We start from the raw sequence: 24,595 nt of genomic DNA on the forward strand, positions 1-24,595 counted from the left end.
AGCCCTCTGCTGTGGCCAGGGAGTGCAGTGGAGGATGGCCCAGGTGCTTGGGCCCTGCACCCCATGGGAGACCAGGAAAAAGCACCTGGATCCTGGCTCCTGCCATCGGATCAGCGCGGTGCGCCGGCTGCAGCGGCGGCCATTGGAGGGTGAACCAACGGCAAAGGAAGACCTTTCTCTCTGTCTCTCTCTCTCACTGTCCACTCTGCCTGTCAAAAAAAAAAAAAGTGCTTTTATTAATCTTTTATTTCAAGCTTGAAACATTTTTGCATAGAAGCCTTGTATAGGATCTCAGTTCAATTCCACAAAAGCTAGCATATCTGTAATGGAAGTATTCATTACATCTTAGAACCTAATTACCTTGCATAATGATGACTGGGAAAAATGCAGGCAGAGTTCCACTTTGGAACCAGTAACAGATGTGTAGATTGGTTTTCCCCTTTGCAAGCCTGTGAACCAGTGCAAGTGGGCATTTCCCTTATCTCTAGATCACTGATGCTTTCTGTGGCTTGAAGCTGGGACCCCTACTGGATGGGGTCTTCAGGACATTGGCTCATGATAGGCGGAATAAGAGCTTCAGGGGAGGTAAGGAACCAAGGGTGTGGCCAGAGGGAGTGGAGTTAGGGAAAGTTGGGTTTGGGATGACTTTATTCTCTTAACTACGCCTCTTTTCACTCTTCGCTTTCAGTAGCTACTCACACACATTCATGGACATTTTTTCTCTATTCCTCCTCACTCTTATTTGTCCTCCATTACTGGAGACCAGCAGTACTTCCTTGGGTTTTCTGATGGGAGGATGAGCAGTACTTTACAGACAGCATTTCCCTGTTTCTTCTTCCCACAGTGTTATGTAGTTATGTTGGGGCAGTGAGAATAGAAACTGGGAGCTAGATACTGGTGCTGCTGGTATAGGGTGAGGGACATTTGTTAAGGTTAGTTTTCTTACAAAAAAGGGTGGCGGTTCCTTTTTCCTACAGTGTTACTCCAAAAACAGATGTTATTTTGTTTTAAACCATGACTAGTTCTTAAGCTAGAATATGTGTCTATTTTGATGAGTTTCACTGGATCTTCCTTTAAGAAAAAGAAGATAAACATATTGGATTTTCCTATGGGAGTAGGACTTGCAGTATTTTCATATCTGAGAAGCAGCATAGTGAAGTGGGCAGAGATAGGGTTTGGTTGAAAGAGATGAGTCAGGACAAGAGGAGGCTTCACATATTTCATGTATTAGCTGCATGGCCTTGGAAAGTTCTTTAGCCTCTCTGAGTCTAAATTTTTTCATCTGTAAAATGTAGGTAATATCATCTAGCTCTCAAGGGTGTTGGGGTTAAGGATACTATATATAACAATGCTCATCATATAGTAAGTACATAATAAATTATCATTATTACATAAGGATTGTCGCTCCCCCTCTTCGTGGAGGAACGACACTAAATCCTGCCTAGGCTTCATATCCGAGTCACGGCACCATTATGTCGCTCCCCGTCTTCGTGGAGGAACGACACAGGACCCTGCGCTGTTCTTTTGTCTGCTCGGCCCTCCCCGGGTTTGCTGCTGGTTCTTCCCGGGTTGGCTGCCGTCCCTTCCACCTCCGTGGAAGGGCGGTTCCCCCTGGCCACTTTCCCCACTTCCTCAGGGGAGCGGCACACCGCCGGCCGGCTCTTCTCGGGGGCTGCACAGGTGTTCCTTCAGATAGATGTTCCCCTTAGATGTTCCTGGTGCATGCCGTCTCTCTCCTCCTTTATAGTCCTCCTCCGCCAATCCTAACTCGGCTACCCACACGCCGAGTACGCTGCTCTCCTCCAATCAGGAGCAGGATCAGCTCCTGGAGGTCATCACTCAAGTTGGCAAGAGGCAGCTGCGTAGAAGCTGTTTTCTTCTCTCCCAGCGCCATATTGTGGGAGAGCAGATGCATAGAATAAGTCTTAATTCCAGTAACTCAGTCCAGTCCGGGTTGCTCCCCACAAGGATAGACTGGGAATCAAAGAATTTGTTGAAATTAGAGTGAGTATTTTAAGTTTTTTTAAATTTTTTTTGAAAGGCACAGTTAGTTACAGAGAGATATTCCAACTACTAGTTCACTCCCCAAGTAGCTGCAACAGCTAGGACTGGGCCAAAATGAAGTCAGGAGCCTGGAACTCCATCTAGTCTCCCACATGGGTGGCAAGGATCCAATCACTTGAGCCAGATTCTGCTGCTTTCCCATGCACGTTAGCAGGGAGCTGGATTGGAAGTGAAGCAGCTGGCTCTCATATGGGATGCCAGCATTGCAGGTCACAGCTTAAAAGCACTATGCCATGGCAACCCCAAGTTCGATTTTTTTTTTTTTTTGAAGGGAGTACTAGTATGTGGATTCTTTTGTGAGGCACTCAATATTTGGTAATCTCTTGTGTTATTAGCTACTAATGATCAGTGCCTAAATCCATTAAATCAGTAAGAATTATAAAATTATAAAGAATTATAAAATTCTATTATCCATTTTCTTTTTGGCTGGCCTGCTTATATGAAGTAACGGTATGATTACTCATTGGTATAGTTTGTATAGGCTAGATAGAATTAATCATACTTATGATTATGCTTATGTTTTATCAGTTACTTTTAGAAAAGTTTATTTACTTATTTGAAATGCAGAACAACAGAGAGAGAGATCTTCCATCCATTCATTCACTCCCCAAATGCCCACAGTAGCTGGGGCTGGACCAAGCTGAAGGCAGGAGCTGGAAACTCCACCTGGGTCTCCCAGGTGGATGGCAGGGCCTCAAGTACTTGAGCCATCATCTGCTGCTTCCAGGGTGTGCATTAGCAGAAAGCTGGATTGGAAGTAGAGGCAGGATTCAATTCTAGGCACTCCAACATCTTAACAGTGGTTTAACTTTCTGGGCCATGGCATCCACTCTTTATCAGTTTCTTATACTATTTAAGGTTTCTTTTATTTGTTTGAAAGGCACATTTACAGAGAGAGGGAGAGGGAGAGAGTGTTCACTAGTTCACTTTGCTAATGAACTAGGCTAGTGAACATCCGCTAGTTCACTCCCCAAAAGGCCTCAACAGGCAAAGCTGGGCAGGCCGAAGCCAGGAGCCCAGAGCTGCTTCTGGATTTACCACATGGGTGCATGGGCCCAAGAACTTGGACAGTCCTCCCCTGGTTTCCCAGGCATGTTAGCAGGGAGCGGGATCAGAAGTGGAGCAGCCGGGTCTTGAACTGGCACCTAAATGGAATGCTGGTGCTTTAGTTGGCGGCTTAACCCACTGCGCCACAGTGCCAGCCTCTCTTTATCAGTTTTTAAAAATAAGTTGATGGTTCATTAACGTCCTCCAACTATGACCAGTTAGCCTTTTTCTAAAACTGTCATTGTGATCTAATGGTTTCAAGTATAATTAATGTTTTTAGGTACTCTGGTTTGACAAAATTAATGGAAGAAATATTATTCCTTCCTGAAAATATTTTTAAAATAGTTGGAATCATTAGTGCAACTCTGTGGAAGAAAAATACTTAAAACATTAGAGTAATGGAAGTGAGTCAGAAAGAGATTTTTTTAAAAATATTTTTTATTTATTTATTTGACAGGTAGAGTTACAGACAGTGAGAGAGAATGAGAGAAAGGTCTTTCTTCCGTTGGTTCAACCCCCAAATGGCCGCTACGTCCGGTGCTGTGCCGGTCTGAAGCCAGGAACCAGGTGCTTCCTCCTGGTCTCCCCTGCAGGTGCAGGCACCCAAGCACTTGGGCCATCCTCCATTGCCTTCCCGGGCCACAGCAGAGAGCTGGACTGGAAGAGGAGCAACTGGGACTAGAACCCGGCACCCATGTGGGATTCTGGTGCTGCAGGCGGAGGATTAGTCAAGTGAACCATGGCGCTGGCCCAGAAAGAAATGCTTTTTTGTTTTTCTTTTTAATTTATTTTTTGACAGGCAGAGTGGATAGTGAGAGAGAGAGACAGAAAGGTCTTCCTTTTCCATTGGTTCACCCTCCAATGGCCGCTGCGGCCGGTGCTGCGGCCGGCACACCATGCTGATCGAAAGCCAGGACCCAGGCGTCTCTCTCCTGGTCTCCCATGTGGGTGCAGGGCCCAAGCACTTGGGCCATCCTCCACTGCCTTCCTGGGCCACAGCAGAGAGCTGGACTGGAAGAGGAGCAACTGGGACAGAACCGGTGCCCCGACTGGGACTAGAACCCGGGGTGCCAGCACCACAGGCGGAGGATTAGCCAAGTGAGCCACGGCACTGGCCAGAAAGATATGTTTTTAAAACTTCAGAGAATTTTATTCTGAGAAACATTCTGTATAAAGGCAAATTAAGAAGGATGATAATTGTTGCTTATTAGTATATTTTGATTACAAAGAGTCATCTGTTCTTCTTTATTTCTCAAAATTCCAGTTTGAAAGCTGAATGGCTCTATAGTCAAGGCAAAGGGAGAGCATATCGGCCAGGGCAGCATATTCAGCTTGTCCAGTATCTGGCTACAGTCTGTCCTCTCACTTCTACACTGGGTCTGCAAACTGCAGAGGATGCCAAACTAGAGAAGATTCTGAGCAAGCAGAGGTAAGTGCATTTACTTGTGGCTGCTAATGAATTCACAGGTAGAAATGTCTGAGTCTTTCCTATGGTGAGAGTACACTGGAGGCAAGTGTTGCAGCCCACATTTCTGGGCTTTCAAGGATCTTTGGCAAGAAACACACTTGGTAGTGATGTCTTTTTTCTTTTTCTTTTCTTTTTTTTTTTTTTAAGTTTTTACTTACCTATTTGAAAGGCATAGAGACAGACATTTCCCATCTACTGGTTCACTTCCCATATACCTGCAACATCCAGGACTCATCCAGGCTCAAACTAGGAACTAGGAACCCAATCCAGGTCTCCCCTTTCTTGAAACATTAGTTGCTGTCTGCCAGGGTATACGTTGGAGCTGAGACTCAAACTCAAGCCCTCTGGTACGAGATATAGGCGTTACAAACAGTGTGTTAACCACTACACCCAATGCCTGCCCCCTTATATGAGTTTTTAAGTACTAACATTAAGAAGTATGAGTATTCAAAAATTATAAATGTCATCCTGGCCAGTGGGGACCACTGGCCTTGGGGGACAGACAGAGCCCTCCAAGTGTCCCAGAGGAACATGGGCTGCAGCCCACAGACCAACAACTTGACACAAACCTCAGGAATTGTACTAAACCCCTGCCCCTAACTCTGCCCTCTGCTTCCACCAGCCCCTCTCCCTTAACTGCCAGCTGGTCCTGGGGACCACAACCTCTGCCAGCCCCAACAACTGCCCTGTCCAGTCCAGCCCAGCCCAGCCCCTTCACAACCCTGAAATCACGTACTATAGAAGGATGTGGATTAATTTTATTTTTATTCTTTAAATTAAGGTGATAAAAGTTGCCAAAGATACTACTGAATTCTCACATTTCAGGAAGCAAACAAAAAAATCTTTTGAGGAGAGACTTGCTGGATTGACCAGAAAAAGCAAAGAACTTTTGTTATTGTTTGTGGGGGTTTTTAGTGTTTTCATGTGTGTGTATTTTTTAAACTGCCTGGTACCAAAAAACAAACAAACAAACAAAACCACAGAAAAGAAATCAAAGTGAAATTGTCATTTCAATCTTGTGAGGCTTTCTGGATGGGTGAGTGTGTGCAAGGGCAGGAGTGAGGGCCAGGCTTGGGGCTGCTGCAGGTGTGACTGGAACCCAGCAGAGAGAGACACTTGTGCTTGCTAAGATGGCTGCTGCTCCTGCCTTTCCTTTTGAGATTAAGGAAAAATCAAACAAAGTAAAAAAGACAAAAAAAAGTGTGTGTATATATATATGTACACCAGTAAACGTAAAAGGCTGGACCAGAACAAGCCAAGCTCAAGTAGGTCATGTCAAAATTTGCAGGCTCAGTGCAGCTCAACCAGGAGCATTCCTCCTCTTCAATGATGTGACCTTGGAAGTCCTGTTTGTATAAAGACATCCTTCCTTCTAAGGGGTGTCCCCCAGCCCCTTCCAGGGTCTCCTCTGGAAATGAGGACCATGTTTGCACTATTGGGAACCCTGGGGGCTGTACAGGAACAGCCCTGCTCCACATGGTGGAACCCAAACAAGAGTCTGGGCTCCCCAGTTCCCCCCTTCTAATATTTATTTCTATTTATTATTTAAAAGAGTTGCAGAGAGAGGTAGAGACAGAGGGAGAAAGGTTTTCCATCTACTGGTTCACTCCCCGTATGGCTGCAACAGCTGGAGCTGAGCTGATCCAAAGCCAGGAGCCAGGAGCTTCAGGGTCTCCCACATAACTGCAGGGTCCCAAGCACTTGGGCCATCTACTGCTTTTCCAGGCCATAGCAGAGAGCTGGGTCAGAAGTAGAGCAGCCAGGACTCAAACTGGCACCCATATGGGACATCGGTGCCACAGGCAGGGGCTTTAACCTGTTGTGCCACATCACTAGCCCATCCACATCCCATTCTTCCCTAGGTCAGTGACAGTCCCAGGTAGCTGGGATTGTAGGAGGTAAAATAGAAATGAAAACAAACAGGAGGGGCCAGCGTTGTGGTGCAGCAAGTTAATGCCCTGGCCTAAAGTGCCGGCATCCCATATGGATGCTGGTTTGAGACCCAGCTGCCACTTCCGATCCAGCTCTCTGCTATGGCCTGGAAAAGCAGTAGAAGATGGTCCAAGTCCTTGGGCCCCTGCACCCACATGGGAGACCTGGAAGAAGCTCCTGGCTTTGGATTGGCATAGTTCCGGTCATTGCAGCCAACTGGGGAGTGAACCATTGGATGGAGGACCTCTCTCTCTGCCTTTCCTTCTCTCTCTGTAACTCTTTCAAATAAATAAATAAATCTTAAAAAAAAGAAGCAATCTAAATTAAAAAAAGAAAACAGTGAAAAAAATTTTTTAAACCAACAAAGAAAGCAAAAATCCTTTTTTGAGAAAGATATTTATATTTGCAGTTATATTTATTTTTTAACATTTATTTATTTATTTGAAAGAGTTAGAGAGAGGGAGAGGGAGATCTTCCATCTGCTGGTTCACTCCCCAGAAGACCACAATGACCAGAGCTGGGCCACACCAAAGCCAGGAGCCAAGAGCTTCATCCACGTCTCCCATGTGGGTGGCAAGAGCCCAAATACTTGGGCCATCTTCTTCTGCTTTTCCCATGCTCATTAGCAGGGAGCTGGATCAGGAGTGGACCAACTGGGACAAGAACTGATGCCCATATGGGATCTGGCATCACAGGGGGTGGCTTTATCTACTACCCCACATTGCAAGCTCATGTAGTTTTATTTTAAAAAGTTATTTAAGCTAAGGAAGCAGGCTTTCTGGAAGTGGGGATGGGAGATGGGTGGCACAGGACATGTCAAGAGCTGTAACCTCAGAAGGCAGAAGAGTAGCTTGAATACACAGACTTACTCCAAGGGTACAGTCAGGACTGCCAGAAACCTGCAGATGAGAGTCCAGATGCCCAGGCCCCCACATGCCCCACTCAGGCCCAGACCCAAAGTTCTTTGGCTTGGGGGGCTCAGAGCACAGAGCAGACATTCCATAGAGAATCAGAGTCATTATAAAGCCTGGGAGATTGGGGCTGGTGCCGTAGCTCAATTGGTTGGTTAATCCTCCACCTATGGCACCGACCTCCCATATGGGCGCCGGGTTCTAGTCCCAGTTGTTCCTCTTCCAGTCCAGCTCTCTGCTGTGGCACAGAAGGGCAGTGGAGGATGGCCCAAGTGCTTGGGCCCTGCACCTGCATGGGAGACCAGGAGGAAACACCTGGCTCCTGGCTTTGGATCGGCGCAACACGCCAGCCGTGGCGGCCGTTTGGGGAGTGAACCAACGAAAGGAAGACCTTTCTCTCTGCTTCCTAGTTAACAATGCCCAAAAGGTACAAGTTTGCTAACTAGGTATTTTTTGTAATATTCATTTATTTCATTTTCATCTACTTGAAAGGCAAAAATACAAAGAAAGAAAGAGACATCTTCTATCTGCTGGTTTACTCCCCAAATGCTTGCAACAGTAAGGACTGGTCCAATTGGAAGCCAGAACTCAATTCAGGTCTCCCACATGGATGACAGGGGCCCAAGTACTTGAGCCATCATCTGCTGTCTCTCTAAAAAAGAAAGAAAGAAAGCCAGCCAGCCAGCCTGGGAGATTTAAAAACAAACAAACAAAAAAATCAACTGACAAAAATGCACTTTTTAGGGTGGGGAGAGAGAAGCTTTAAAAGTAGTAAAGAAAAAAACAACAAAAAGACAAAAGCAGGAAAAAATTCATTTTTCTTGTACATTAAAAAAATCGCTGGGACTGGCACTGTGGCACCGTGGGTTCACGCCCTGGTCTGAAGCACAGGCATCCCATATGGGCACCAGTTGTAGTCCTGGCTGCTCCTCTTCCAATCCAGCTCTCTGCTATGGCCTGGGATAGCAGTAGAAGATGGTCCAAGTGCTTGAGCCCCTGCACCCACGTGGGAGACCCAGAAGAAGCTCCTGGCTCCTGGCTTCAGATCGGTGCAGCTCCAGCCATTACAGTCATCTGGGGAATGAACCAGCAGATGAAAGACTTCTCTCTGTCTCTACCTCGCACTGAAACTCTTTCAAATAAATAAAATAAATCTTGAAAAAAATAAAAATCACTAAATGTAGGCTGCTACAACTACTGCCACCTCAAAAGAAAAAGTGCAAATATAACTGGAAGTATTCAGTAGTCACTGAAACCAGAGATCCTGCTTTTATTTTTTTTTAAGATTTATTTATTATTTTTATTTGAAAGTCAAAGTTATGGCCAGTGCCACGGCTCACTCGGCTAATCCTCCACCTGCAGCACTGGCACCCTGGGTTCTAGTCCCGGTCGGGGCGCTGGATTCTGTCCCGGTTGCCCCTCTTCCAGGCCAGCTCTCTGCTGTGGCCCGGGAGGGTAGTGGAGGATGGCCCAAGTGCTTGGGCCCTGTACCTGCATGGAAGACCAGGAGAAGCGCCTGGCTTCTGGCTTCGGATCAGCGCGGTGTGCCGGCCACAGCGGCCATTGGGGGGGTGAACCAACGGAAAAAGGAAGACCTTTTTCTCTGTCTCTCTCTCTCACTGTCCACTCTGCCTGTTTAAAAAAAAAAAAAAAAAAAAAGAAAGAAAGTCAAAGTTACACAGAGAGAGGAGAGGCAGAGAGATAGAGAGGTCTTCCATCCAATGGTTCACTCCCCAACTGGCCGCAGTGGCCGGAGCTGCGCTGATCCGAAGCCAGGAGCCAGGAGCTTCTTCCAGGTCTCCCACGTGGATGCAGGGGCCCAAGGACTTGGACCATCTTCTTACTGCTTTCCCAGGCCATAGCAGAGAGCTGGATTGGTAGAAGAGCAGCCAGGACTAGAACTGGCACCCATATGAGATGCCCGCACTTCAGGCCAGGGCGTTAACCTGGTGTGCCACAGCACCAGCCCCTATCCTGCTTTTAAATATTTGTGCAAGTTGATTATGTGCATATGAGGGTGTCTCTGCAATTTAAAAATGTTTCTTCACCTTTTGTATCCTATCATTCTGATGAGATTTGTTGATTTAGTAGTGATTAATGGTACCTAATTTGGTGGTGGACATTGTGGTGCAACTTGTTAAGCTGCTGCTTAGGACACCAGCATCCCATACTAGAGGGCTGGTACTTGAACTTCTTATTCTACTTCCTGCTGTTCACACCCTTGGAGACAGCGGATGATGGCTCAAGTACCTGGGCCCCTGCCATCCATGTGGGAGACCTGAATTGAGTTCTGGCTTCCAACTGGACCAGTCTTTACTGTTCCAAGCATTTGGGGAGTAAACCAGCAGATGGAAGATGTCTCTTTCTTTCTTTGTATTTTTGCCTTTCAAGTAGATGAAAATAAAATAAATGAATATAACAAAAAAATACCTAGTTAGCAAACTTGTACCTTTGGGGCATTGTTAACTAGGAAGCAGAAAGCCTTCTATTTATGGGTTATGTTAGATCCCAACAGATGTTATTGATTTTTAGGTTTCATCAGAGACAGTTGATGAACCAAAGCCAAAATGAAGAGTTGTCTTCACTTGCTCATGTTGAAACAAGGGCAAACCTTGTACCTGAGCATTCAAGTCCTGTTCAGGATTGCCAATTAGTCCAGGAAAGCGGTAAGAAATTAATTGATCTCTGATTGCTTTTTGCCAAATTGTTTGATTTGCTGACTATATTAAACAGAAAAAAAAGGGCCATTTTTTAGTTTTTCTATTAGTTTGTTAACTCAAGTGATGATTTGGGTCTTTTATTTATGGATATGCAAATGTGTATGTATATATATATATAGTTACTATCATTTCCAGCTTTTTTTTTTTTTTTTTTTTTTTTTTTTTTTTTTTTTTTGACAGGCAGAGTGGACAGTGAGAGAGAGAGACAGAGAGAGAAAGGTCTTCCTTTGCCGCTGGTTCACCCTCCAATGGCCGCCGCTGCAGCCGGCGCACCGCGCTGATCCTGGCAGGAGCCAGGAGCCAGGTGCTTTTCCTGGTCTCCCATGGGGTGCAGGGCCCAAGCACCTGGGCCATCCTCCACTGCACTCCCTGGCCATAGCAGAGAGCTGGCCTGGAAGAGGGGCAACCGGGACAGAATCCGGCGCCCCAACCGGGACTAGAACCCGGTGTGCCGGCACCGCAAGGTGGAGGATTAGCCTATTGAGCCACGGCGCCGGCTCAATATTTCCAGCTTTTAAACAAAGATTGTTACCTTTTCTTTAGACCTGATGTTTTGATTATTCTTAGGATTATATGAAGAATTAATTTTATTAAAAATGTTTGGTTTGATGTTTTAGACATATTGGAGGAAATAAATGAAGGCTTTTTGTATTTTATTATATTTCAGGAATTAGATTTCATTAAAAGTATATAACTAAAAAACTCTTTAAATATTTAGTGGTTTAAAAGATACTATCTTGATTCTTCTAGAACCCTTCATCCAAGTCAATTCTTGGGTTGGGATAAGCAATAATGACGACCAATTGTATGCTGTTAAGAATAACTTCCCACCTTCTGTGCATACTGCAAGATATTCTCGAAATGACCTACACCTTGAAGACATACAGACTGATGAGGACAAATTAAACTGTAGCCTTCTCTCTTCAGAATCTACTTTTATGCCAATTACTTCAGGACTATCTCCAGTCTCTCCTACAGTTGAGCTGAAGTTACAGGGCATTAACTTGTGCCTAGAAGATGATGATGTTACAGATGAATCTATGATACGACTGGAAAACCAGAACTTGGATAAGGAAGAGGAAAAGTCTTTATGGGCTGCAAATGAGAATTGTGTTCAACCGATAAAAAATGAGATGAGTAAAGAGGTAAATGAGAAAAGTAGGCTGTTACCTTGTTCTGAGCCAACACTAGTCAGTGCTGTCCTAAAGGATGATAACCATAATCTTACATCTTCTCCTGAGTCAGTTGGACACATCTCTCATATACAGCCAGACAGTGAAGAAACTATGTCTCAAACAGCTTCAGAAAAAGTTCCCTGCAGGGTTTTAACCCAGAGATCTGTTGCTTTGGGAGAAGATAAAATTGCACTTCAGAAGTTGAATGAGGCAGCCACTAAGCTTCAGGCCTGTTGGCGGGGCTTTTATGCCAGGAACTACAACCCTCAAGCCAAAGATGTGCGCTATGAAATCCGGCTGCGCAGAATGCAGGAGCACATTGTCTGCTTAACTGATGAAATAAGGAGGTGGGTTAAAAATCCTGTTGGAGTTCTGTTTTGTTGGTTTGGAGTGTCAAGTTCTTTTTTTCTTTCTTTTTTTCCTTTTTAAGATTTATTTATTTGAAAGGCAGAGGTATAGAGAGAGAAGGAGAGACAAAGAGACAGAGAGACAGAGAGAGAGATCTTTTATCTACTGGTTCACTCCTCAAATGCCCACAACAACCATAGCTAGGCCTGGCCAAAGTCAGCAGCCAGGAGCTTTTTCCTGGTCTCCCACATAGGTACAGGGGCCCAAGGACTTGAACCATTCTCTTCTGCTTTCCCGGATACATTAGCAGAGAGCAACTGGAATAGAAGTGGAGCAACTGGAATTCAAACCAGTGCCCATATGGGATGCTGGCGCTGGAGGCCATGGCTTAACCTGTTGTGCCACAGTGCCAGCCCCAGGTTCTTCTTTTTAACATCCTAAATATTTTTTTTTTTGACAGGCAGAGTGGACAGTGAGAGAGAGAGAGAGAGACAGAGAGAAAGGTCTTCCTTTTCCGTTGGTTCACCCCACATTGGCCACTGCAGCTGGTGCACTGTAGCTGGCACGCTGCGGCTGGTGCACCGCGCTGATCCGAAGCCAGGAGCCAGGTGCTTCTCCTGGTCTCCCATGGGGTGCAGGGCCCAAGCACTTGGGCCATCCTCCACTGCCCTCCCAGGCCACAGCAGAGAGCTGACTGGAAGAGGAGCAACCAGGTCAGAATCCGGCGCCCCGACTGGGACTAGAACCCGGTGTGCTGGTGCCGTATTAGCTCATTGAGCTGTGGCGCCGGCCTAACATCCTAAATATTTCTTCAAGATTTATTTATTTATTTGAAAGTCAGAATTATACAGCGAGAAGGAAAGGCAGAGAGAGAGAAAGGCCTTCCATCCAATGGTTCACTCCCAAATGGCCGCAATAGCCGGAGCTGCACCAATCAGGAGCCAGGAGGGAGACCTCCGGATCTCCCATGCAGGTACAGGGGTGCAAGGACTTGGGCCATCTTCCACTGCTTTCCCAGGCCATAGCAGAGAGCTGGATCGGAAGTGGAGTAGCTGGGTCTTGAACCGTGCCCATATGGGATGTCAACACTTCAGGTGGTGGCTTTACCTGCTACACCACAGTGCCGGTCCCAACATCCTAAATATTTTAACCTGAAACATATAAGTGTACATTTTTCAATCTTTTGAAGTCCAATCGAGGTTTTTCTTCTTTGCTATTTGGAATCCAGCATTCTTTCGGCATAAGCCAAGGCATAAGAAAATCTGTAACATTTCTAATTTGAATATATTTAAAGTAAAACAGGACCATAAATATATGAATATAAAAACTATTGAGTGAATAATTCTGGATATTTATGATTTTTTCATCAGTCCTTCCAAGTTGGGATCCAGAAGCAATTTGTTGTTGTGCTTTTTGTTTTTTTCTGTTTTTTTGTTTGTTTGTTTGTTTAAGATTTATTTGAAAAACAGAGTGACAGAGATCTTCCATCCACTGATTCACTCCCCAAATGGCCACAGTGGACAGCACTGGGCCAGGCCTGAGCCAGGAGCCGGGAGCTTCTTCTGGGTCTCCCACAAGGATTTAGGGACCCAATGACTGGGCCATTTTTCATTGCTTTTGCAGGCCATTTAGCAGGGAGCTGGATCAGAAGTGAAGCAGCTGACATTTTAGCTGGTATCCATATGGGATGCTGGTGCTGCAGGCAACAGCTTTAACCACTCTGCCATGGTGCCAGCCCCAAGCTTTTTTTTTTTTTTTTTAGATAAATTTTAAGTTTACATTATAGTCAAAGGCTAATGGCTCTATTAAATAAAGAATTCAACAAATAAAAAGCAAAAAGAACATTCTAGAAGGTAAATGGGCAAGAGCTATTAAACAATAATCAAAGGAAAAGATGTTCAACTTTGGTCATATAAATTTTAAAGTAGTCGCAAAATCATTAAAACTATAATAGTATATAATTCCTTTCAATTTATTTAACAAAGATTTAATACAAAGTTTGACAAAGTATTGTATTTGTAGCAGTGCTGATACACATGAAATATCTTTAATTATTATTATCTTTTTAAATTTTAGCTCCTACATTCAATGGAGAACATGTGGTATTTGTCTTTATGTGTCTAGCTTGTTTCACCCAACATAATGTCGTACAGTTCCAACCATTTACTGCAAATGATAGAATTTCTTTCTTTTTTATAGCTTCATAATATTCCTGTGTTTATGTGTATGTGTGCGTATAAATACACACACCAATATTTTCTTTATCCATTCATCTGATGATGGATACCTTAGTTGATTCCATATTTTCACTATTGTGAATATTGCTGCTATAAACATGGTGGAACAGATATCTCTTTGATACAATAGGTTTGTGTCTTTTGTGTATATACCCAGTGGTGGAATTGCTATGTCATATGGCAGGTCTATACCTAGTTTTTTAAGAAATCTCCATAATCTGAGGCCAGTGCTGTGGTGCATTAGGTTAATCCTCCACCTGCAGCACCGGCATCCCATATGGACGCCAGTTCTAGTCCCGGTTGCTCCTCTTCCAGTTCAGCTCTCTGCTTGGCCAGGGAGGGCAGTAGAGGATGGCCCAAGTGCTTGGGTGCCTGCACCCGCATGGGAGACCAGGAGGAAGCCCTGGCTCCTGGCTTCAGATCAGCGCGGTGTGCTTGCTGCAGCAGCCATTGGTGGGTGAACCAATGGAAAAAGGAAGACCTTTCTCTCTGTCTCTCTCTCTCTCTCTTACTGTCCACTCTGCCTGTCAAAAAAAATTTTTTTAAAAAGAAATATCCATAATCTTTTCCGTAGTGGCTGCACTAATTTTCATTCCCACCAGCAGCATATGAATTCTCTTTTCTCTATTTCCTTGATAGCATTTGTTGCTCTCTGTCTTTTGGATAATAGCCATTGTGACAGGAGTGGGGTGATACTGTAGATTTGGTTTGCATTGCCATGATGGCTGGTGATACTGAACTTTTTTCCATATATTTGTTAACCACTTGTATTTCTTCTTTTGAGAACTGTCTATTCAGTCCTTTGCCCATTTCTTAAGTGGATTTGTTGTTTTTGTTTGTTTGGGTGTGGTGGATTCATAGTTGATTCAGACAACTATGCTACTGCTGTCATAACATATTTTATACCATGTAGCTAATATTAGTTTAGTTTTTTTTTTTTTTTTTTTTTTTGGCTAGGAAGTATATGCCGCATCTTTTTTTTCCTAAATTTTTACAAAGGTTTATTTATTTGAAAGGCAGAGTTACAGGTTGGCAAGGGCAGAGAGAGAGGTCTTCCATCCACTGGCTTACTCCCATATGGCTGTGCTGGCTGGAGCTAGGCAGATCTGAAACCAGGAGCCTGGAGCTTCTTCCTGGTCTCTCGCCTGGTTACAGGGGCCCAAGGATTTTGGCTATCTTCAGCTGCTTTCCCAGGCACTTTAGCAGGGAGCTGGATTGAAGGTGGAGCAGTCGGGACTCAAACCAGCACCCATATGGGATTCCGGCACTGCAGGTGGCAGCTTTGCTGCTACACTACAACGCTGGCCTCTACTTGTTTGTTTTTTACAATACACTGAAAGCATATTTTTTAAAAAAGATTCATTTATTTGTTTTAAAGGCAGAGTTAGAGAGAGAAGGAGTGAGAGAGGGAGGGAGAGAGAGAGTTATTTTGCATCTGCTGGCTCACCTTCCAAATAGCCACAACAGCCAAGGCTAAGCCAGGCTGAACCCAGGCTGAATCCAGGCTGAAACTCTATCCCAGTTTCCCATGTGGGTACGTGGTACAGGTACCCAGGTACTTGGGCCATCATTTACTGCTTTCACAGGCAGGTGCCTTAACAGGGAGCGGGATTGGAAGTGGAGCAGCTGGGAGTTAAACCAGTACCCATATGGATGCCAGCATTGCACGCAGTGGCTTAACCTGCTGTGCCACAGTACTGGCACCCTGCAAGTGTCTTGAATGCAAAGACTTTGCGTCACCATTTTCGGCACAGCAACTGGTACATAGATGCAGGGGTGCAATGAATGTTGAGTGACTGAGCTTTACAGGCAGGTGTAATTATACACACATATACAGCCAGTGTAGGAAACAGAGTAGGCATTAAAATGGAAACATGAGGAAGTCTACCTAAAACTTAGTAGGTGACATAGCATGAAAGAAAATAGCCAAGGTTCAAAACAGGGTTAAAATTCTGGGACTGTAGTAGGAATTATCCCTTAATTCCATGATTCATATGTTTTACTGACTACCAACTCAGAAAAATTAGGATTTCGTTGTTGTTGCAACTAGTGATATACATTAATATTTGCAGGTGAAAGAAGAGGAGAGTCTGTGTTCCTAGCTTTGGCCTGGTCCAGCCCTGGCCACTGTGGCCATTTGGGGAGTGAACCAGTGAATGGAAGGTCTCCCTCCCTTCTCTTGTCTCTCTCTCTCTCTTTCTGTTTGTAACTCTGCCTTTGAAATAAGTAAATAAATCTTAAAAAAGAGGCTTATGTTTGTCACAGGCCTAGGAATGGAGATGATGACAGTGAGCCTGGAGCTGAGATTTGAATGAATGTGGAAAGAAGATGGATGAGGAATTCTGTAGCTAGCAGGGAGTGTTCAAGGTCTGTAACAGAAGAGGAAGTGAGGTTCACTGGGATTAGTCCAGCCATTCTCATAGAAGGGTGTTTCAAGCTGTGATCCTGAGTGCTTAACTCAAGTTTAATCCTTAACTGCTTTGAAGGCTTTGAATAACCACTTATTTCTGTACTTCCTTCCCCTTCCATGTGTTTGGCCAGGAAATTGAAAGTATTTTAATATTTTATTTTATTTCTGTCACTGATAATGCTTTGTAGGAGTAGTATCTGAATTTCAGTTAAATCTTGTTTGGCTTCTACTTTGAGTCATTATTTAAAACTCAGATTTTAGTTTAGATAGTCTAAAAGTAGAAAGGACTATTATTAGATTACGAATCTTTTACCAGTGCCTACATTTAGTAGTTTTAATAGGAAGTGTGAGTCAAAGTACCCTTCCTTGTGTCAATAATATATTTTGAACTATTGCAGATTAAGAAAAGAAAGAGATGAAGAACATATTAAAAAAATTGTACAAGAAGAGGCTGTCAGTTTCCTTTGGAACCAGGTAAACCCTATCCTGCTAATTTGCCTATATTCAAATAAGGAAAAATTCAAGATTCGTTGAGGTAATTGTGGAGTAACCATGTATATTAAGCACCTTTTCTCAAGATTGTGTTTGGTTTGTGTCCTTTACCACTAACTCTGAACTAAGACAGTGAATTTTGTTATATTTTATTCATTCTGAAGAAACATGTAATAATAATTTTAACAAGAAAGATATAAAGTAGTAAAAAGCCAAAGGAAAATGGCTTAGTTGAAGGATGTTACTATGATTTTCAAATAAATAATGAAAAGCCAGTTTGAAGTGTTATGTAACTATTTTGCTTTTGGGAGTATTTGGAAGAACAATGATTAACATGATATATGATGGCACAATATGCATGTCCTAAAAAGTGCATGAATGCTTGGCAGAATGAGTTTGGTACAATATTTATAAATGGTTTAGGCAATTTTCTTTTTTTTTTTTTTTTTTAAGATTTATTTGAAAGGCAGAGTTACAGACAGAGAGAGAGACAGAGAGAGGTCTTCTATCCACTGTCACTCCCTAAATGTCCACAACAGCTGGGCCAATCCTAAGCTAGGAGCCAGGAGCTTCTTCCTGGTCTTCCACATGGGTACAGGGACCCAAGCACTTGGGCCATCTTCTACTGCTTTCGCAGGACATTAGCAGGGAGCTGGATCAGAAGAGGAGCAACCGGGACATGAACCAGCACCTGTTGGGATACTGACACCAGAGGCGGAGGCTTATCCTACTACCCCACAGCACCAGCCCCAGCAATTTGCTTTTACTAGAATTGCATTACTTTTGATGGTAATTTATTGGAAATATATATTTTTAAATTTTTGCTTATTTATTTGAAAAAGAGAGACAGACATCTTCCTTCCATTGGTTCTCTCCCCAGATGCCCACAACAGCTAGGGCTAGGCCAGATGGCAGCCTGGAAGTCAGTTCATGTTTCCCATGTGGATGCCTGGGACCCAAGTTCTTGAGTTATTGTTTGCAGCCTCCCAAGATATGCATTAATGGGAAGCTGGAATCAGAAGTAGAACTGGGATGTGAACCTAGACACTTTAAAAGAGGGTGCAGGTATCCCAACTGGCATTTTAACCTCTGGCAAAAGAACTGCCCCTTGGAAATATATTTTTATATATTTCTTTAAAAGTCAGAGAGACACACAGAGAGATCTTGATGGTTCACTCCCCAAATGCTGCAGAGAGCTGGAGTTGGGCCAGGCTGAAGTTAAGAGTCCAGAACTCAGCCTGGATTTCTGAAGAAACATGTAATAATAATTTTAACAAGAAAGATATAAAGTAGTAAAAAGCCAAAGGAAAATGGCTTAGTTGAAGGATGTTACTATGATTTTCAAATAAATAATAAAAAACCAGTTTGAAGTGTTATATAACTATCTGTTTTGCTTTTGAGTGTATTTGGAAGAACAGCGACTAACGTGATATATGATGGCACAACATGCATGTCCTATGGATGGCAGGGACCCAAGTTTGTGAGCCATCAACCTGCTGCTTCCCAGGGAGTGCACCAGCAAAAAGCTGGAACTGGAAGCGGAACTAGGACTTTAACCCAGGCACTGTAATATGAGATGCAAGTATCTCTGGCCACTTTGCCAGACACCCACCCCTAGAAACATATTTATTGACAAACTTCTTAATAATAGGATTTGACCTATAAAGTTAAAGAATTGATTTTTAAGCTTTTGCAATTATTGTCAGTAGGAAAGAGTTACAGAGAGAGAGGAGAGGCAGAGAGAGAGAGAGAGAGAGAGAGGTCTTCCATCCGATGGTTCACTCCCCAAATGGCTGCAAAGGCCGGAGCTGCACCAATCTGAAGCCAGGAGCCAGGAGCTTCTTCCGGATCTCCCACGCGGGTGCAGGGGCCCAAGGACTTGAGCCATCTTCCACTGCTTTCCCCGGCCATAGTAGAGAGCTGGACAGGAAGTGGAGCAGCCGGGTCTCAAACCGGCGCCCATATGGGATGCTGGCGCTTCAGACCAGGGCATTAACCCACTGCGCCACAGCGCCGGCCCCTCCACTTGGTTCTAAATACTCCCTTTTTATTTGAAAATACATAGAAAGCAATCTGCAGGGGTACATACCACACTGCTATCAGTGATTACCTTATAGTATGGTCAAAGGGAAACTAAAAATTCTATATGTTTTTACAGTAAACCTTTGAAATATTTATTATACTTAAAAAATGTAAAGATCATATTAATAAGAACTGGAGATATTTTAAATATATTCCAAAGTTATATAGTATATTGTTAGATAATATTTTTTTAAAGATTTATTTTATTTATTTGAAAGAGTTGCAGAGAGAGGAAGAGATAGAGAGAGAGGTCTTCCATCCATTGGCTTACTCCCCAGATGGCCACAACGGCCAGATCTGTGCCAATCCAAAGCCAGGAGCCAGGAGCTTCTTCCGGGTCTCCCATGTGGGTGCAGGGGCCCAGGGATTTGGGCCGCCTTCTACTGCTATCCCAGGCCATGGCAGAGAGCTGGATCAGAAGTGGAGCAACTGGGATTAGAACTGGTTCCCATATGGGATCCCGGCGCTTCAGACCAGGGCTTTAACCCACTGTGCCTCAGTGCCCGCCCCGTTAGATAATACTTAAAAAGTTATTTTTACATGGATATCTAAAATGAGGCTTATTTTTATATGGTCTATTTATATTAATAGGCTCTTATTTATCTTACTGAATAGACCTCAGTGTGTACTGAATGCATAATTGACCGCTTAGCTAGCTAGACATGTAGTGTTGTGCTTCTGATTGTTTTTCTAGTAGAAGTAAGATAATTTCTTTGACCTTCTCAACTCTACTGGTGAGGGCTTTCTGTTGCTGAGGATGAGTACCATCAGCCTGGTTTAGGCTGGAGTGCTATGGAAAGCATAAGACCAGTCCAGAAGTTTCTAACTCCAGTTCTGTCGTTTATCAACTTCATGACTCCTGGGAAAAAGCTCAAAGGACATTTGAAAAACAGGTACAGTTTTTGTTTTATAATAAAACTATATCCTCTGACTTATAGGTAAGGTCTCTACAAGCTTGGCAACAGACAGTGGACCAGCATCTGAGTTCTTGGCATATGGATGCTCCTCCAGTATCAAGTACTCTGGTGCCATCTACACCTCCATTATTCACGCAAAGGCAGGAGCCCTCTTCTGATCAAAATTCTGATTATTGCATTGCTCCTGATGAAGTTCCACAAGAGAAATCTTTACCAGAATTTCCAGACTCTGGTTTTCATTCCTCCCTAACAGAGCAAGTTCACTGTTTACAGAATTCTTTGGATGTTGAAAAAAGTTCCACAGAAGGCAGTGAAAGTTCCATAATGGAAAATCCCATTGACACAGTCAAATATGGCAAGGAAGCAGATGTAGGGAATGTTAGTGAGGAGCACGGTGAATGGAGTAAGGAGAGCTCAAACAATGAGCAGGATAATAGTCTGCTTGAAGAGTATTTGACTTCAGTTCAGCAGCTGGAAGATGCCGATGAGAGGACAAATTTTGATGAAGACACAAGAGACAGTAAGCTTCACATCACTTGTTCTCTGGAAAAGTTGGATGCCTTGTCTGATAGTGCTTCTGTAGATGAGGCTCGTCGACTATCTCCTACTTTGCAAGATGAAGTCAATCAGAGACCAGAGAATTGCAAATTAAATACAGAAGTTCAAGGGCAGCAACCAGAATGTGATTCTGCATTTCAGGTATTGCATGTTGGTGTTACTGTATAGCATGTCTGGTCTCTTGGATCACAAAAATTCCCTTTTTTTTTTTTGGAAGGGGAGAACTTCTCCCAGTTTTGTTACTATTTATATAGAATTTGTATTCTTGTCCTGTATTTTCCAGATTCTATATAATGAGCTGAGTCTTCATTTTGATTTTGTTAGCTTTTTACTTGGCTGTAATATACCAAACAATATTTATATTTAAATCTATATGCACTTTACTTCTTATCAGTTATATCAATAATATTTCTATTTCATGTACTCATTTCCTTTCAAGAATAAACTCAATTATTTTAAAGAGAACAGAAAATTTTACCTTACAGGTACAAGTAAGAGGATTTTTTTTTTCTGTATCTAAGGGGATTAATTACATTGCAAGAATGCATTTGTTAAAGTTAGTATAAATAACCAATAGGAAAATTGTGAACTGTTGAAATTTGCCAGTTTCCTTGCCTTTTTCTTCCCTTCTGAGTGAAAGCAAGCATTATAACCAAATTTAGAAAGGAAGCTATGATTATAGGTTTCCTCAGTGGGGATGATTAAATTGTCTCGTAGAAAACCTTAATGTTGTACATCAGTTTTAACATATAAAGTAAAATGTTCCATCCAGGATTAAGATCAAGCTTACTTAGGCAACCCATGCACATTTCTCTTTGATAAGCAGTTACTAGGTTGCATTAACTTGGAATAATCTCATGGTAAACATTTTTCTTTTCATTAAATCCTTTTTTCCCTACAGTTAAGCATTGTGTGCCAATATATTGTCAGAAATTAACACAAGTTCATCTTCTGTGTTCCTGCTTATATTGTATATATTTTAGCAAAAGGTTCACTTCACTTTTGACCTGTGCCTCACAGTGGGAAACTTTTAAAATAATGCAAGTAGTAGAATATGAATGACTTTGTTTAAAGAATTATTTTCTATCTAATCTGAAATAGTGCCACATTTGAAAGACAATTTAACTGTGCTTAAAGAAAATAAACCTCACTTTGCTTGTTAAAAAGAATGTATAACTTCAGGAAGAAATAAATTGTGTTTGGATGTTATAGGTAAAAGGTGTTTGTAAATCAAAGGTAATTTTTGCAAGTTGGCATTTTGATCTTTGAGAATGTTATAATATCATTGAATAACACAACCTGATTTCCTCCAACCTATGACATACAACTATTTAAACCTGTAGCAATACTTAAGTGTTCTCTAAATTTAGGTGCTAAATACTGATTTATTATTATGTTAAAGTCATTAGATCCCTTTCTGTGAAGTCATAAACATAAAAACTTCTGATCCTTCAAGAATGAAGTTGAGGATCATGTGGTACACTTTAGTAGTTATAAACCTTTCTCCAGTACGGTAAGATGTATTTTTCTTGGTTTATAAATATGTAGCACTCAGGTTGAGAAGACTTGGATTTCTTTCTCAGAAATCTAGAATTCCTTGAAAAGGAAATGTTTTCTTTCTCTTATAAACAAAACAACAGTCTTACCTTCAAAAGTATTTTCCCTAGTGAAGCATGTGTAACACTGAATGCATGTTATATAAAAACTGAATTTTTTACTTTTTGAATAATGCTAATATCTTTTATTAATGATTTTGAATATACCCTATTTTTCTATTTTACAGTTAAGTGCCTCATTTGCTGCCCATAGTTAGACAAAGGAAAACCAATTTGCACTGCACTAGTATCAAAATACTGCTTCATAATCCTTGATTTTTCATGAAAATTGCTGAAATGTCTGGTTCAGTATTACCTAAGTAAGTTTCTGCTAACATCCTCACCTTCCTCTCTTTAAAGAAATGACAAAACATAACTAAATTCATTTGATCATCAATGTTTGTTATCAGGATTTCCTTTTACCTTTACCTTATTTTTCTAACCCATTAATATTCAGCATACTTTCATTAAAATTTGGCAGCATATGAAGGAATTACTAAAATTCTGCTCCTCATCTATGTTTTGTTTAACTTTTACTAGTGTTTCAAAGTGCAAGAATATTAAATAACCCCCCTCTTAACTGTGTAGATTATCTTGAATGTAGATAGAATGAAAATAATGTAAATCTTTGCAGGAAAACTGTGGCATAGATTAATATATTTTGATGCGTTTACAATGTAACTTCAAAGTAATTTATGTAACTAGGATATTTGGTTTTAACTTTATGGGCTGCTCATTCCTCTGGATGAAGAGGGAATGGTCTAGTAAGATTTAGGAAGCTGAGTTTTGAACACGGTCTTTGTGTTTTCTAACAGGGAGAAGTTTAGTTTAGCTGTGCTGTTTTAATTCACCTCTGTTCTCTTGATTTATGGAAGATTCAATTTATCAATTAGAAATTCATGCAGAAGCACAAAATCATGTGAGAATGGAAGGAACTTTAGAGAATATTTAATCTGGTTGTTTTAACGATGAAGCCAAAATATAGAAAAGTTAATTGATTTGTCTAAGGTTATCAGTAGTAGTAGTAAATAGGCTATGAAGACTTGTTACTATATTCTAAAATTTTATTGTGCCCTCTCTACCAATCTTTACAGTTAGTGAATCAGTGAGGAAGTCCCTGCATATTTTTCATTCTCTTCGAAAGAAGATATTCCTCTAAGAGAGCTACAGCTCTACCACTCCAGGTAGAGGTGCTTATCAAAAACAATTTTTTCAGAACCCTACGTGCATCTTTTCAAGAAATGAGAGTTTATTAAAATGGCTTTAAACACAAACAGTAGTAATCAGAACTGTAGAGTAGAATCACTGCATCTTAGAATTCACTTACTTGATGACAGGCAGTATGACAGACTGCTGAGACATGTAAAGCTTTCTAGTGAGATTCTGAGTTGGATTATATTTTATCTTCCATTTTATAAAACAGCAGGTAAAGGTTTAACTCTCCTGGTGTGCAGAAAGCTCTAACCATGATAACGGATAATATATAATTTAGTTTAGTTTTATAAGTTTAATTATAAAAGACCTCACAATATGCATGGTTTAGCTGCACTGTTATTTGTATATATGTAAATAGTTTTATTCTTGAATAATGTGGGTGCCATTCTTGAATGTGTGCTTTTATTTGTTTTGGATTATTTTAAACATAACACACCATAATTTATTTTCCTTTTATCCAATTAATATAAGTCTAGTTCTACTTTCAATAAATATTTTCAGGAAAATGCAGGCTTAAGATGTTATATTGTCTCCATTTGTACTTTTTTCCTTCAAAAATCTTAGAGTTGGTTTTATAACAATAATATAAAATTAACCTTTCCTCCCTCTCCCCAGATAATTAAAACACAGGAAAAAGAAAAAAATGGAATGATCTGATAAATTCCCCATTCATAATTAGGAAAAGAGACTTAATGTTTAATAAATATTTTTATTTTGCCACATTCTTTATTAAATTTATCACACTGCAATATTAAAAATTTTAATCTGATACCTTCATTCATGAAGTGAAGCAGAAATAGTCTATAAAGAATACTGTAACATTTTTGGTGATATTGCTTTCACTGATTAAGCCTAATGTGCCATATAAAAATTAAAAGTCAAGTAAACAGAACAATCCACACAGCCTTGGAGAGAAGTAATTATCTTAAAAATGAAGTGTTTCTTATCTGTGAATGAAAATCACACTAAATCTTAATTCCTTTATTGATTTTAGTGACTAGCAGGAGTTGCTCTATGGTATCTTTGTTCATTTTTGAATTAAATTTATTTGAGTGTTTTGTAATAGTTTTAATACTGACAATAAAAATTGAAAAATAATTTACATTTCAAGTTTTTCTTTAATTTTGTTGTAGGGATGTAGATAATTTAAAGTGGCTATGGTGTGTTTTATGAAGGCTTAATATTTTATATTATACTTATTTAATTTGTATTTGAGTCTCTAATTTTAAATAAAAGGTTTATACATTTGCGTGCTCCACCTGTTTATTTTAGTGATTATTAGTAATGCTTGTTATTCATTGTTCTTGCGGTTAACAGGTAGATAAGAATAAATTGCAAGCAAAACTGTTTTAAGGATGGTTCAGACTATTTGTCATTAAGTAATTGAATTTATAACAGAATGGTACCAACCTTATAAAAATGGA

General features: G+C 41.5%; 1 protein-coding gene and 1 long non-coding RNA gene across 6 annotated transcripts in view; one reads left to right on the top strand and one right to left on the bottom strand.

The window, feature by feature from the left end:
* CEP97 (centrosomal protein 97) overlaps positions 1–23,695 on the top strand; it is a 32,661-nt gene extending 8,966 nt beyond the window's left edge. Inside the window, exons 7-12 of one of the 2 annotated variants that reach the window (XM_051819110.2) lie at positions 4,376–4,540; positions 9,955–10,088; positions 10,893–11,664; positions 16,711–16,786; positions 19,825–20,502; positions 22,145–23,695. In XM_051819110.2, the coding sequence (XP_051675070.2) occupies positions 4,376–4,540; positions 9,955–10,088; positions 10,893–11,664; positions 16,711–16,786; positions 19,825–20,502; positions 22,145–22,174 (1,855 nt within the window). In that variant the 3' untranslated portion in view covers positions 22,175–23,695. Of the gene's footprint in view, positions 1–4,375; positions 4,541–9,954; positions 10,089–10,892; positions 11,665–16,710; positions 16,787–19,824; positions 21,571–22,144 lie in introns of those variants that run through there. The other variant, XM_002716728.5, reaches the window with a different exon arrangement.
* The window catches only part of LOC108178010 (uncharacterized), a 32,083-nt gene continuing 26,559 nt past the window's right edge, over positions 19,072–24,595 (bottom strand). For 2 of the 4 annotated variants that reach the window (XR_007908922.2, XR_001794714.3), the window contains one exon: positions 19,072–19,295. This is a non-coding gene — a long non-coding RNA (uncharacterized lncRNA). Of the gene's footprint in view, positions 20,698–24,595 lie in introns of all 4 variants that reach the window. The other 2 variants (XR_011387828.1, XR_011387827.1) reach the window with 1 other exon arrangement.

Source organism: Oryctolagus cuniculus, chromosome 4 (genome assembly GCF_964237555.1).
Source record: "Oryctolagus cuniculus chromosome 4, mOryCun1.1, whole genome shotgun sequence".
Lineage (NCBI taxonomy): Eukaryota > Metazoa > Chordata > Mammalia > Lagomorpha > Leporidae > Oryctolagus > Oryctolagus cuniculus.